Source organism: Podarcis liolepis, assembly GCF_965112155.1.
Source record: "Podarcis liolepis genome assembly, chromosome: 15".
Lineage (NCBI taxonomy): Eukaryota > Metazoa > Chordata > Lepidosauria > Squamata > Lacertidae > Podarcis > Podarcis liolepis.
In genome coordinates, this window is record NC_139566.1 from 45,125,887 (window position 1) to 45,140,798 (window position 14,912).

The window sequence follows — 14,912 nt, forward strand, 5'->3', positions numbered from 1 at the left end:
CCTGGGGGCCCCCGTCCTGCCCTCCTCGTGGGGCTCTCTTCAGCCACCCTCCTTCTCTCTAGCCTCTCGGTTTCTGCCTGCCGAGACCCCCCCACTTCGGTGTCCAGGGTGGGGGCAGAAGCAGGCATTCAGATGTGGCTTGGGCAGAAAAGTGAAGCCACATGGGTGGGGACTGGGCTTCCCCCCTCATTCCAGCCCTTTCAGGAACAACAGTTACTTTAGACAGTTACTGAACATCCACAGTGCAATCTTTGTTTAAAAGCAAAACAAAAACACAGCTAAGCTTGCTTCACTACTTTAAGAACATGAAATGTATCCCTCAAAACAACCATTTAGTATATGTATGAAATTTAAAGATATACCATAAATCACCTCTGACATGAGTATTGTGTGTATATGCAAAATCACATAAAGTCTAGAAAACAGTAAAAAAAGAAAAGAAATAGCTGCACTTATCGGTGAATGTGGCTCTTCATCTTCCTCCCCTCCTCCTCTTCGCTGGATGTTGCTTCAGGGTTGACCGATAGCCAGAAAAAGTGCTTGGCTGTGGTTCAGATCCAGAGGTGGGTTGCATGGGCTCATTTGGTGATGGTGCTGCTGGGTTCTTGACCAGGAACGTGGTGATTGGCAACTGCCGCTGTTGTCTCTTGAGTTTGTCAAACATTTCCTAGGATGCAACCCCGCAGATTATCTTCAGGCTGCATTCCATGGAGGGGGTCAAACACTGCAAGTCAGATCATTTGCGTGCATTGTGACTTGGAAGAGGTGAGAAAATTTCTGCAGGTTCCCACATGCTGGCTCCTCCTGCTCACCATCCTCAACCTCATCCTCACATTCTGAACCTGATCTGACCAGCTCCTCTCGCTCTTCAACAGTTGATGCCTGTTGGTGCTCAGTTAGCCCTTCCACTTCTTCCTGGATGAGGCCAAGAAAGCCACCCCCTGGCCATCTGCACGGTGTCCTCCACCTGGAAATCCCTTGAAATGTGTGTGCATTCCTTCCACAAGTTCCTCCAGTGTGCGCTCACTGTTTCAGGCGTGACTGCATCCATGGCCTCTTTGATGTAAGTAATGCAATGGGCAATGTTGATGGACTTCCAGCATGCCATGAGATCAAGATCTGGATCAGCATCAGTTGTGTTGATCATCCAGCAGAAGGTGAGCTTTGTGTGAGCAGACTTGAAGCAGCAAATCCCATCATGATCCAGATGCTGGATGAGGGAGGTCTCATCGGCCGGAGGAGAGAGACAGCCTCAACCTCGCTGTATGCTCAGCAGAGTGCCTTGCGGTGCCCAAGAGCATCGTCCTCAAGCAGCGGCCGTTTGACCTCCAGGTTCTCCTCCTCAATGCAATGCCGCACTTCTGGAATGAAGCACTTGTGGAGCCAGGCCAGATCATAGAATAGAATCATAGAATCATAGAGTTGGAAGAGACCACAAGGGCCATCGAGTCCAACCCCCTGCCAAGCAGGAAACACCATCAGAGCACTCCTGACATATGGTTGTCAAGCCTCTGCTTAGAGACCTCCAAAGAAGGAGACTCCACCACACTCCTTGGCAGCAAATTCCACTGTCAAACAGCTCTTACTGTCAGGAAGTTCTTCCTAATGTTTAGGTGGAATCTTCTTTCTTGTAGTTTGGATCCATTGCTCCGTGTCCGCTTCTCTGGAGATAGGATGAAGAAGTTACCCAGGCCTTTTTGTTGGATTGCCAAAGCACAAGAAGGAGATTCTTTTTCTTTGAGAAGAACCGTGTCTTGTCTGCACTGAAGACTTGCTCTGGAAGATGCGCCCTTTAGCTGCTCAGGGTATGCGCTTGTAGCCTCTTTGTCTGCAGATGCAGCTATCCCAGTCGTGCAGACATTTTTTAGGCTCCAGCAATGCTCAAAGCTGTTAAGCCAGCTGGGGCTGCCTTCAAAGTCCTTGGCAGGCCAGTCTGCATCTGTGGTGGAAGGTTGGAAGTGCTCATGGCGGCTGAGAGCCTTTTGCCACAAGGCACTGCCATTCCTAGGAGTGCATTTTTGGCTCGTGTCTTCCAACCACACATTCAGTGCCTTCTCTGTCTTCATCAAAGCCTTGTCCCATGCCTGTCTGGGCACCTTTGCAGTGAGTGGTGTGCTTGCTGCCACAGCCCCACAGATCTGCTTCTCATGCACCTTGATGGCACTTATGCTGGACACATTCCATCCATAGCTGCCTGCTGCTGTCCACATGGGCCTGCCATCCCTCAGGCAGTCCTGCACAGCCACCTCCTCTTTGAGCCGCTCTTTGCTTCTTTGCTTTTTTGGTTGTGGTTCTTGTTATACTTATTTATACACCACCCTTTTCCCTGACAGGGACCAATGGCAGTTTACAGATAAAAATTAGAACAGCTAAAAACATAGGGAGAAAAGCAGTCATTAAAAACAATTGAACATTGTTTAAACTACCGTATTTATTGCTCCATAAGACTCACTTTTTCCCTCCTAAAAAGTAAGGGGAAATGTGTGTGCGTCTGTCAGGGCTGCCTCAGGTCCCAGCTCACAAAGGACCAACGCCAGTTTCTCTTTATATACAGAAGTCTTTATTGAAGTTCATTTTCGGTTTGACAGCTGCGGCGCGCAGCCCTACGTCTGAAACCCTAGACCGTTGAAGCTCCCTCTGAGTCCGTCCCTCCCCGACACCAGTTTAAGACCCTTGCCTTGCTCCACCTCCTTCTTTGTTCTCTCTTCCACTGGGTCCTCCTGCCCGCTGGGGTTTCGCCCTTCCTAGACTCTTCCGACGCTGATTCCCCGGATTGTTCTCCCTCCCTCCGACGGGCTTTAGGACCTGGTTCCCAATCCGGGCTCTCTGCTGTCCCGCGCGCCTGTACATTTGAACTTGGCGCGCGCGCCCAGCTCCCAACCTTCCTTCTGATCGTTACACTACTCCTGTCACTGCTTTCCTCCTCTTCCGGGAGGTTAGCTGGTTCTGACCTCCCCTCCATTCCCCCCTTCTCCGATGGAGGCGTGGTCAGCCCTGACTCATCTCCTCTCCCTGCTGGAGGAGACGCTGGCCCTGACACACGGGAACCTCCCCCCCCCCCGCTACGCTCTGGTGGGGAAGCTGGTCCTGATCTCCAGCTGCTGCTTTGGGAGTCCCCGCTGGCCCCTTGCTTCTGGTGCGTCCCCCCTGGGACCCCCCTTGTCCTGACCACTGGCGCCCCCTTCTGGGAATCCTCTGATTCGCTGGAGAGGCTCATGGAATCCCTTGGATCACTGTCATTCTCCCCCCCGCTGTCTTCAGATTCTTCCCATTCGCTCTCCATCTCCTGTCTCCGCTGTGCCTCTGTCCCTGAGCCCCTGACAGCGTCTTATGGAGCAAATGCAGGCTGCGCAGCTATCCCAGAAGCCAGAACAGCAAGAGGGATTGCTGCTTTCACTGCGCAGCGATCCCTCTTGCTGTTCTGGCTTCTGAGATTCAGAATATTTTTTTTCTTGTTTCCCCCCTCCAAAAACTAGGTCGTCTTGTGGTCTGGTGCGGCTTATAGAGCGAAAAATACGGCATATATAATACATTAAAAAATTGATTTAAAACATACTGGTAATTACAGTGAAAACAACATGGCACCAGCCCTTTAATTGAAAGCAGTCAGTTCTCAAAAACCTGATGGAACAAGGTCTTTACTGTCCGGTGCAAGGACAGCAGGGAAGGAGCCAGTCCAGCTTCTCTAGGGAGGGAATTCCAAAGTCTAGGAGCAGCCACCACCAAGAAGGCCCTCTCCCAGCAGTGGTTAATGGTGATGTCTTGCATTTGGGGGCCCTCCTGCAGTCTGCAACTCGCTGTAAACTCCACCTCTGACTCTCCAACCACAACTCTCTTGCAATGGCTGCTGGGATTGCCAGCTGTGCAATCTGAGAGGTTCGGTTGCACTGGGGCTGGGGGTGCCTGAGGAGCCTCTTCAGCCTGCTAAGAATTTATTTATTTTTTGATAATCCGTGTAAAGCTATGATCGCGAAAGTTGATTGTTCAGTTATTTAACTTCTTAATATATTAAAAATATCTCTGACTGGTGTGCAGAAAACTGAAGCAACAACAGACAACTTAAACAAAATAATATTGCAAAATACACCACTATGTAGAGAAATGTTACCTTAATGCAAAGTTACTAAGATATATAAATCCGTATTGATTCATTTTCCTTTTGACCCACCCTCCCTCTCAGCCTCCAGGGTCCAAAAAGTTAAATCAGCGAAAAATGTGATCTACCCATAAAAGGCTTCATTTTGTTCAAAGGGTAATTAGCAATATATCCAGGTGTTTGAGACAGAGCAGCTGTGTCGGAAGGAACTTCGGCAGCAGCGCTAAGGTTTTGAGGTTGGGAGAATAAGGGGAACAAACCATCAGTACTGCAGTAAAATGGAAGAAGGTTTTTTATCTGGTTTAGAAATAGTTTGTAGACTCACAGTGTTACCATACAAAAATGAAGTAAATGTTTAAAGATTTAAAAGGCAAAAAAAAAAACATTCTTACAACAATGTTGTTGTGGTTATTTATTAAATTTACATACTGCCCTTCATCTGCAAATCCCAGGGCAGTTCACAACAGAACCCTCCCCCCCAAACAAAAAACGGCAAAACTAAATGCAGTCGTTTTACCGGCAGCAAAGGGGCCTGTCCAGGTCTCCATTCTGCGTGTGTCTTCCTGGTGGCAGACGTTCTGTGGGGTCCTGAGCTGGACCTGCCACTTTCCTGGAGGGAGAGGTTCGGTTGCACTGGGGCTGGGGGTGCCTGAGGAGCCTCTTCAGCCTGAGGCCACATTCCCTTCTGGGAGGGGAGCAGAGGCAGAGCGATTGGGGGGGGGGGGTTCCTTTGTACTGTGGCTTAGCTGCTGGACACAGCCAGAACCAAAGGGGGCAGGCTGGGGAGAGTCCCAAGGCAGCACCAAAAGAGTGGGTGGGGAGGGAAGCAGCACCTTGCAGGGCCTGGAAGAGGGTGCTTGCCTTGCAGCCTGCCAGGCCTCCCTTGTTCTTCATTAAGCTGTGCCCCCCCAACCTGTCCCTGGGATAAATTCTTGGTCTCACAAACAAGGCAGGAGGGTGGAGAGGTGCTGCCCCCTGCTGGCTGTTCAGAGCCTATGCTGCTTCCTCCTCTTGCATCTCAAACTCATCTCGGTGTGGTGAGCAGCCATGAAGTCTGGGCCCTTTGGGAAAGGAGAGGGAGAGGGAGCCTCACTGGGCAGTGCCCGCTGCCCCCTCTCCAGCCAGGCTTAGGAGATGGACCTCCTCCCTGCCCCCAGCCAGCAAGGTCGCTCAGCTTGTGGGGCAGACTGAAGGGATCGGCTGTGGTTGGCATGGGCGCAGAGGGAGCTGCCTCCATCCTGCGGGTTCTCGTCAACTGGGGCTTCAGCTGCCCTTGAAGTGGACCCATGCCATTCTCCGCAGGTCAGAGCTGGCGGCTGGCTGCTTCACTCAGCCACTTGTGCTCAGCTGCAAAATGTCCCCCCCTGGAGGTTGTGCCAATGCCGTGGGGCATAGGCTAACTTCTGGAGAAGAAGCAGGTGCCAGGAGGTCCTGGCACTGGGCTGATCTGCCCTCCAGCCCCTGCCTCCTGTTGCATTCCAGCCAGTGCCCATGGGCACCTCAGGAGGGGCAGCAGAGCCCTCCACTTCTGCAGGGCTTTGGGGGTGTGTGTGCCAGAGGGGTTGGGGTTCTAGACCTGCAACGCTGTCCCTCTCCCCGCTCTCCGCAGGAGCTGCCAGAGCATGAACAGCCTCTTCAGCGGAGGAGGCCCAGCGTCCCCAGCCAAAGAAGCCGCCTCCTCCTCTTCCTCCTTGCCCCGCCGGCTCAGCTCCTTCGGCAAGTCCCCCCTGCGCTCCCTCTATGACCTGCTGATCGGGCCCATGGAAGGGGTAAGTCCTGGGCAGTGCCTCTCTTGGGATAGCAAGCCCCCTCTGGACACTGCTGGGAAGCAGGAGGGGGGGTTGCAAGAGGGTCCTGGTGGGGCGAGGTGGGGTGGCTTCCCCTTCTGGGATTCCTCCTCTTTGGCCTGATGTGAGGGTAAATGAAACCTAGTTGCCACCAGATTTGTCCCATCCCAGAAAGGAGAGGTACAGAGCTGAAGTCTTCCCTGCCTTCTTCCTCCTGGCCACCTGCTGTGGTGACGGCGTCTTGTCAGGGAGAGTCCTGGGTCGGCCGCTTGCGAGAGAGACCCGGCAGGCAGGCAGGCAGGCGGGAGAAGCGGGTGGCTCTGCCTCTCCCCCCAGACCTCCTTCTCCCGGGCCTTGGGGTCTTTCGTTAGCCCTGACCGGGGTCCCCTCTCCCCTTGGCGGGGGGCGTGCGCAGGAGGGAAATGCAGCTCAGCCTGGCTGTGAAGGTGCTGTTTTAATAATTCTGAATGGCTTTGGTTTGTTTTGTGCTGCCCCAGGCACCTTTGGGAGGAAGGGCAGGTGTGTTCCTGTGTGTGTGTGTGTGTGTGTGTGTGTGTGTGTGTGTGTGTGTTCCAAAAGATCTCTGCCTCCTCCTCTCTCTCCCTCCCTCCCTTCCTCCCTCCCAGGGCCTGATGCACTCCAGTGGGCCGGTCGGCCGCCACCGGCAGCTGGTCCTGGTGCTGGAAGGGGAGCTGTACCTCATCCCTTTTGCGCTCCTCAAGGGCAGCTCCTCCAACGAGTACCTGTACGAGCGCTTCAGCCTCATTGCAGTGCCCTCCCTCCGCGCCCTGAACCCCAGCGCCAAGGTAGGCTGCCTGGGCCCCCACTTCTCCTCCGTGTCCTCTGGGCCCTGGGAAGCTGGTGGGGCAGAGCCGCCCCGTTGCTGTCCCATAGTGGCAGGGAGTCCTACCCCCCATCCCTGCCTCCCTCATGTGACCCTCCAAGACCCCCAAGCCACTTTTGTTCCAGTGGCAGGAAGGTAAAGCCCTGGGTCTGCCCCCCTGTTCTTCCTCCTTCCACCCCACATCTCCCTGGCCCGCTTTGCCATGCTAGCAGCGCCAACCAAGGACCTGCCAGGCCACAGCAGCACATAGAGGGTGCAAGTGCCCAGTTGGGAGGCAGTGAGGGGGCGAGGGAGTTGGTCCTCCGACCAGCGGGGGGGCCCCCGTGGTCAGGCTGGTGTGAGCAGTCCACCCCGGGGAAGGTGACACAGCCTCTCCTTCTGCCCTTCCAGAGCCAGGCCAAGAAGGGTCCCTCGGCGTACGGCAGCTCCCCTGCCATGGCTGCCGTCATCGGCAACCCCAAGCTGCCCCCCTCGGTGATGGACCGCTGGCTGTGGGGGCCCATGCCCTCTGCCGAGGAGGAGGCCTACGCAGTCGCGGAGCTGCTGGGCTGCCAGCCCCTGGTGGGCAGCATGGCCACCAAGGAGCGGGTGATGAGCGCCCTGGCCCAGGCTGAGTGCGCCCACTTCGCCACCCACGTCTCGTGGAAGCTGGCCGCCCTGGTCCTGACGCCCAACGCCGAGAGCCTGGCGGCCGGCAGCAAAGGTGCCTTCGGTAACTCCTACACCATCCCGGAGTCTCTGCGCATGCAGGACGACACCAGCGACGCAGAGAGCATCTCAGACTGCCCGCCCCTCCAGGAGTTTCTGCTCACGGCAGCCGACGTGCTGGACCTGCGCTTGCCTCTCAAGCTGGTGGTGCTGGGCTCCTACCAGGAGTCCAACGGCAAGGTCACGGCCGACGGCGTGATTGGGCTGACGAGAGCCTTCCTGGCGGCTGGCGCCCACTGCGTCTTGGTCTCCCTCTGGCCGGTGCCCACGGCCGCTTCCAAGGTGTTTGTCCACAGCTTCTACACGGCGCTGCTTGGAGGCCTCAAGGCCAGCGCAGCGCTGGGAGAGGCCATGAAGATGGTGCAGAGCAGCAAGCAGTTTGCCCACCCCTCCAACTGGGCAGGTGAGGAAGGCTCCTGAACATGGCGCCCACCCCAGACCAGGAGGTCACTGCGGCTGTGAATGTCATGAGCCGAAGGTGGCGCTGGCATAGCTTGGGGGGCTGGGTGCTCCCCCTGCCCTGCCCTTGCCGTGGGTCAGAGAGGGTGGCTCTTACCCCTGAGACCATGTGCAAGGCGAGCATGGCTAGCCCACCCATGAGGCAAGGTGAGGGACTGCCTCAGGCGGAAGGATCCACAGGGACAGCAGATCTCACCTCCAAGGAGTGGCAACGATGGCACATTCCTTGGAGGTTGGATCTGCCACCCACGCTGCCTCTAAGTGGCCTCTTGGCGAATAGGAGGGACTGCTGGTCTCCGAGCACTCCTTGGGAAGAAATGGCAGGGGCTGCCTTTGGGGGTCTCTAAGTCTCAGCACCGGCCCGGCGTGACTGAAAGTGAGCTGCTTTCCCCCATACAATGCCCTCTGATTCCCACTTCAAGTGATTTTGCAGCCCCACCTTGTTTCCAAAGCATATCACCTTCACTCCCCCTTTGTTCCCTGGCAGGAGGGGGCAGCATTTTGTGGTTTGCCTCGGGTGCCAAAATGCCTTGAGCAGGCCCTGAGAGTGAGACTTGTCCCCGCTGCAGGCTTCATGCTGATTGGGAGTGACGTGAAACTGAACAGCCCTTCCTCTCTGGTTGGCCAAGCCCTGACCGACATCCTGCAGCACCCAGAGCGGGCGCGCGATGCCCTGCGGGTCCTTCTCCACCTGGTGAGGGTGCAGCCGCTGCCTCAGAGGAGCTGAGCATGTGGGTGGCGAGACAAGCGGCAAGGAAGGGGCTGGCTGTGCTCACCTCAAGCCTTGAGCTTCTCTGGGGGCTCTCGCCGGATGTGGGGCATGTGGAGCCCCTCAGGAGCCTCCCTCTAGCTTGGGAGGCGGGAGGGAGCTCACACACTCTGCTTTGCGCATAGGTTGAGAAGTCCCTGCAACGGATCCACAGCGGGCAGCACAACTCCATGTACACCTCCCAGCAGAGTGTGGAGAACAAAGTGGGCGGGATCCCAGGCTGGCAGGCTCTGCTGACCGCGGTGGGCTTCCGGCTGGACCCCCCGGCCAGCGGGCTCCCCGCAGCTGTCTTCTTTCCCACCGCAGACCCCGGAGACCGTCTCCAGCAGTGCAGCACCACGCTCCAATCCCTGCTGGGTGAGGCTCGGGCAGAGGCTGGGCAGGGCAGCCTCTGGGCCGCTCTGGGGCACCCTCTGGGGCACCCAGGGCCTGGGGTGGGGGTGAGGGTGGGGCTTTTCCCCAGAGTTGATGGGGCCTCTCTGCCTCTCTCCATGGCAGGTTTGCCCAATGCTGCCCTTCAGGCCCTCTGCAAGCTCATCACCGCCTCTGAGACGGGAGAGCAGCTCATCAGCAGGGTGAGTGGCGTGTCACCCCCCCCCAGGCCCCTCTGGCAGTGATCACTGGGGCCAGACAAGGAGCGCTGCCTGACGCCCACCGTGCTGCAAAGGGACACCATCAGGCTGCTGCCTGGCTCTAAACACCTCTCTCTCTCTCTCTCTCTCTCTCCCTCCCTCCCAATTCTCCTTTCTGCTTCCCAAAGGCTGTTAAAAATATGGTAGGAATGGTGAGTATCAGAAGCCTCCCTTCAGTCCTCTCTCCCATCCTGCACCTGAGTTCTGGGGTGGGGTGGGGGGCAGCCTTCTGCTTCCCTCCTTTGTGTCCTTTTCAGCAGCAGCAGCAGCAGCCTTGCTTTCCCCCCTGTCCCCTGGAGCAGCACATTCCTTGCTCTTTCCTTCCTCCTGCTCCTCCCTTGGCTGGCCTCCAGAGAGGAAGGGGGCAGGGGAGGGGGAGGAGAGTCGAGCTGGGTTGGCCTGCCTCTAACTGCTTCTCCTTCCTCCTCCTCCTGCACTCCAGCTCCATCAAGTCCTGGTGCAGCTCCAGGTGGGAGAGAAGGAGCAAGATTTCTCCTTGGCCCCCATCCAGGTCTCCATCAGCGTCCAGCTTTGGCGACTGCCAGGCTGCCACGAGTTCCTGGCAGCTCTAGGTAAGGCAGGGGGTGTGCCTTTGGGGGGCCAGCCGGGAGGCAGGGCAGGACAGGTCCTCCTGCTCCAGGGGCTGCCCACTGGGCCCCTCCCTGTGGGCTCCCGGCCTTAAGCCGCGTCTTGCTTGCAGGCTTCGACCTGTGCGAAGTTGGCCAGGAGGAGGTGATCCTGAAGACAGGCAAGCAGGCCAGCCGCCGGACGATGCACTTTGCTCTGCAGACGCTTCTCTCGCTTTTTGGTGAGGCTTCTGCCTGGGAAAGGGGCGCCTTGTGGCTGGGATGGTGGGCATGGGAACACAAGCTTCCTGCACGGGGAGTGTCCTCCAGCAGCTGCCCAAGAGATTGGGCGAGGGGCACCAAGGGGGTAGGAAAGGAGGGCTGGGTGCCACTGCTCCTTTGCTCAGCTGTTGCTCTGGAACTGCGCCTGGTCTTTTTGGCAAACGGCAACCATGCCTGGGTGGCCGGCAGGACAAGCAGCAGCAGCTGGAGATACTGGCACCAAATCCTCAAAGGAGGGGTGGGGTGGGGTGCCTGCCAGCAGCATGTGGCCCTCAGGGGGTTCCTGAGTGGGGACTCACAGCTTGGCTCCAGGGGGTCAACCCCAGTAAGAGCGCTTGAGGCTGTTCCTCTCTGGGGCCCCGGGAGCACCCCTGCGCCTCCTTGGCTTTCATGGCCCTCTCTGCTTTCTCTAGATTCCACGGAGCTCCCCAAACGACTCAGCCTGGACAGCTCCTCCTCCCTCGAGTCGCTGGCCTCTGCTCAGTCCATCTCCAACCCTGGGCCGCTGGGCTACCAGAACCCGCCATTCTCCCCGCCATGCCCCGACAGCCTGGGCTCCGACGCCATCTCTGTCTACAGCCTCAACTCCATCACGTCTTCCATCAGCTTTGCTTCCAAGCCCGAGTGTGGCGTGGCGGAGGTGGGCGGCTCCAGGGGGCGCCTGGACCCCGAGAGGCCCAAGAATGCCTATCCCCAAAGGGCTGCCCCGCCCCACGAGCAGCTCTCGCCTCCAGGCAGTGCTGTCCCCAGCAAGGAGGAGGAAGACGACGAGGAGTATGAAGGCTTCTCCATCATCAGCAACGAGCCTCTTGCGAGCTACCAGGACAGCAGGCGGGGGCGCTTTTCCCCTGACCACAATCCCTCCCGGACTCGTAGAGGCAGAGGCGTTGTGGTCTCGGTCAGTTCCAAGGGGAGTGTCAGCTCTCCCAACTCCCCTGTGAAAATGGCTCTTATTCCCAGCCCAAACTCCCCTTTCCAAAAAGTTGGGAAACTGGCCAGCTCGGACACTGGCGAGTCGGACCAGTCCAGCACTGAGACAGACAGCACCGTCAAGTCCCAGGAGGAGAGCGCGCCCCCGCTGGACCCTCGCGAGCTGGCCCAGAAGATCCTGGAGGAGACACAGAGCCACCTCCTGGCCGTGGAGCAGCTGCAACGCAGCAGCCAGCTGGCACAGAGCAGCAGCAGCGTGGATCCCCTCCCCAGAGCCCCCCTGCTGCCCACGGGGCGTGCCTCCTCCTTCCGCTCCTCAGAGACCAGCGCCTTCAGCAGGCCTCCGTGCTCCGGCCACAAGGGCCAGGCCTCCCCTGCCCCCCTCCGGCCAAAGCCCCCTGCCAGGAGCTCCTCCCTGCAGAAAGTCAGCTCTGGCTACAGCAGCCCCACCACCTCCGAGGCCTCCCACCGAGAGGAAGGGGCTGGCCCCCACAGCAGCCAGCCGTCCCCCAGCTCCGAGCCTCAGGGGGGGTTCCTGCCCGGGGAGCAGCAGCCTCTGCTGTCCTCACCCTTCCGGCTCAAATACCCCAGCTCCCCCTACAGCACCCACATTTCCAAATCGCCCAGGAACGCCTCCCCGAGCTCAGGGCACCACTCCCCGGCCGGCAGCACCCCCTCGCCCGCTCTCTCCTACTCTTCCGCCAGCTCTGCCCGCTCCAGCCCCGCCGACGCCCCCTCCCTCGACAAGCTCAAGATGGCCGCCATCGATGAGAAGGTGCAGGCCATCCACAACCTAAAGATGTTCTGGCAAAACGCCCCTCAGCACCCCACGGGGCCCCTCAAGATCTTCCGGAGCTCCTCGGGGAGGAGGGACGTCCTCAGCTTGCTGAACTTGTCTCCGCGGCATGGCAAGGAGGAAGGGGCCGACAAACTGGAGCTGAAGGACTTATCTGCCCCTCGGCCACTTTCTTCCCCTCAGAGGGGTGCCCCCAATGGACACACCAGCCCCCTGGCCCCCCCGGCACAGGCCCCAGGCCCCACCAGCACCCCAGGCCCTGGGCGCCCCGCACGGCTGCCCTCTGGGAATGGCTACAAGTTCTTGTCGCCAGGACGGTTCTTCCCCTCCTCCAAGTGCTGAAGCCCCCGGCCACCTGCTCTGCTGGTCCGGAGCCCAGGGCCTTGGACGGGGCAGAACCCCGGGCAACGAGCTGGGAGGCGTGGGCAGAGGCGGATCCAGGCCCTCAGTGAGCTGTGGATCGGTGCCAGCTGGCAGCTTGCCTCCTCTCAGTGCCCCCCCCCCGGGTGCCGGATACCAGCTTCCAGAGTCACCAAGGACTGGAGTGGGAGGAGGGTGTTCTAGCAGGCAAGATTCACAAACAACTGTCTGTGGTGAAGAGGTACAAGCCTCTCTTTTGATGCTTCTGGGGAGGTGGGTTGCTAGAAGTGGGTTGGCACTGCCCTTTTCTGGGAGATGCAAGTGTGGTCTTGTGGTTGCCTGCCCTCCAGGGGTCTTCTCTGGAATGACCAGACCCCGCCTAGAGACCTTGTCTGGCTGGGACTGGCAGGAGGATCCCTTGGGTGCTGGAGCTGGCGCAGAGTCAGACCACAGCAGGCTCTGTCCTTTGCAAACGATGACGCGACTCTGCTCTGGGGCAGTAGCTGCTGGCCTGGAGGTCCAGGGCCCCCCATCTGGCACCAGGCCTCCTGCCTCCCTTTGCCACCTTGCCTCCTCCTGGGGTTTCCCTTTCTCACCTGATTTGGGTCAGACACCAGGCTCCGCGTCCCAAGCACAAAGGAGAGGTCCCCCTGCTCCTCTCCCCACCTTCCTCCCCCACATCCCTATTACTGTGCCAGGGGCTTTGGGTTTCTGAAGGCAGGAGTGTGGGGGTTGCCAGGAGTTGCCCAGCTTGCCAGCACATGGGGAGCAAGTGTTGGGGTTCCTCTCCTTTCTTTGGTTTTCTTTCTTCACGTTTCCAAGCTATGCAGCTGCGAGGGGAGGGGGGAGCCTCCGTCCAGGCCAGGAGACGCAGGCGGAAGCCAGAGAGAGGAAGACAGGGCAGGTCCCAGCAGGCTGCTTGCCCATCAGTGGGAACCCAACCCTTCGGGGTCCTGCCCATTGGCTGGTGGGTGTGGTGGGCCTGCCCCCCAAGGCCCAGCCTCTTCCCTTGTGGGTGCGAGCTCTCGGGAGCACCTCTTGGTCTTCGTCTATGCAAAGCCACTCTGCGGGCAGATGCAGGAGGTTTTCTGCAAAATCTTGGGGGGGCCTGCAGCCTGCAGAGCTTCTGTGCTTCCTTCCTTGCTTGCTTCTTAGGCAGAAGTCTAAGCAATGGTGCTTTCATGGGCTGCCGCCCTCCTCCTCCGCCCGCTTCCTGGTGGTGCCAGGCGCTGCAGCCTCCAGCCTTCTCAGAATGCCAGTTCTTCCCTTGAGGCGGGAAGAGGGGGCTCCCTGCAGGGCCCCTTTGCCTCAAGTTCCACGTTCAGCAAAGCCTTGCCCCTCTGCCCCCACCCTGGCTCTCACCTCTCTCCTCTGCTCCCCGTGAGGAGGAATCGACCAGGTTTGTCGCTTATATGGGGAAATTCAGGAAGGATCATATCTCTGCACCCCAGGAATCTGTCCCCTGTGGAGCCCCTCCTCGTTGTTCGTCCTCCTTGTCGTGTTTGTGCATGTCTGAGTGACAACACTGCTTCTCACAGTGAGCAATAAGCGTTCGGTGTGATGCCACGTACAAGTCCCCCCCCCCACTCACACTCACACACACACACACCCCTCGCCAAGAGAGGGCCCTTCCATTTGACTCCAGGCGGTAGAGGTCCCTGAGCCACCTGGGCTTTGGTCTCTGTGGGGCCCAGAGCTGGGCAGAGCATGCTGCCCGCTCCCCTCCTGCGCCAAGGCCCTCGCCCACTCTAGGGTCATGCTGGAGACCTGAAAGGTCTGGGGGAGGGTGGTTTCCAAAGGCCCCTCCCCCACCTGCTTGTGTCCATTGGGGGCCTTGTGGTCCACCTGCTCTTGTGGGCAGGATCCTGGCACACACACACACAAAGACACATGCTGCCTCCCTGCCTCTCCAAAGCTGGCTGGTCCTCTGCACTCTCTGATCTTTATGCAGCGTTGCCATGTTTGGCCTATATGGACTTTTTTGTAAATTAAAACTCCCGTTTCCAGACAGCATTAAACTTTTTATATTACGAAGTTTACCATGTAAAAAGAATTTCATATTTTTATTGCAATTCCTAAGGCATTTGGCCGCCTCCTTTGTGATTTCCTTTGTGTCTATTAAAGCATGAGATCTCTCAGCTCCTGTGTTCCTTGTCTGACATAACTGGCTCTTGGCTTCCCCAGCAGCGCACAAAGGAGGGTGGGGGCTGCTGAGCTGGAAGTGGGGAGTGGCAGCCACGGCTGTCCTGCACCTCGACTCTGTGGGGCCCCCCCTTCCTTCATCCTTTCTCTCTGACCCAGCAGGGGCTTCCTTCTCCAAGATGCAAGAGGGGTTCAGGTCTCCCCTCGAACTCTGCCATTGAACAGGATGCCAGGCAGATGTCGGGCCCCCTCTTGGGAGGAGCCCAGCAGCTTGCTTCCACTCCCACTCAGACTTCCTCCCAGCTCCTCCTTCCAGGGCTGCTTTCTGCTGGGAAATTGTGTTGCAGCCCCAGGCTGAGCAAGGGGGAACTGGCAGCTGCCTGTTCTCGCAAGGGCAGCCACTCTGGCCCCTGGCACATGCAAAGGCACTTGGAGGGCCAGGAGGGGTGGGGGGTTGTTAGGATGAAATGTTGTTTTTTAAAAAAATAATATTTATTAAATTTCCAACAAATTAAACACAACACTGCAAAAAACCAAAAAA

The 14,912-nt window shown here is 58.2% G+C and overlaps 1 protein-coding gene and 1 long non-coding RNA gene across 2 annotated transcripts in view; one reads left to right on the top strand and one right to left on the bottom strand.

The window, feature by feature from the left end:
• TTC28 (tetratricopeptide repeat domain 28) overlaps nt 1–14,367 on the top strand; it is a gene marked incomplete at its 5' end in the record, with an annotated part of 118,183 nt that extends 103,816 nt beyond the window's left edge. Inside the window, 10 exon segments of the mRNA XM_083476630.1 lie at nt 5,706–5,865; nt 6,510–6,689; nt 7,118–7,838; nt 8,464–8,588; nt 8,789–9,020; nt 9,162–9,238; nt 9,424–9,447; nt 9,738–9,867; nt 9,996–10,103; nt 10,557–14,367. Coding sequence (XP_083332756.1) covers nt 5,706–5,865; nt 6,510–6,689; nt 7,118–7,838; nt 8,464–8,588; nt 8,789–9,020; nt 9,162–9,238; nt 9,424–9,447; nt 9,738–9,867; nt 9,996–10,103; nt 10,557–12,211 — 3,412 coding nt within the window. The 3' untranslated portion in view covers nt 12,212–14,367.
• The window catches only part of LOC310694062, a 243,112-nt gene that overhangs the window by 134,105 nt on the left and 94,095 nt on the right, over nt 1–14,912 (bottom strand). The gene's annotated exons all lie outside the window — the stretch shown is intronic.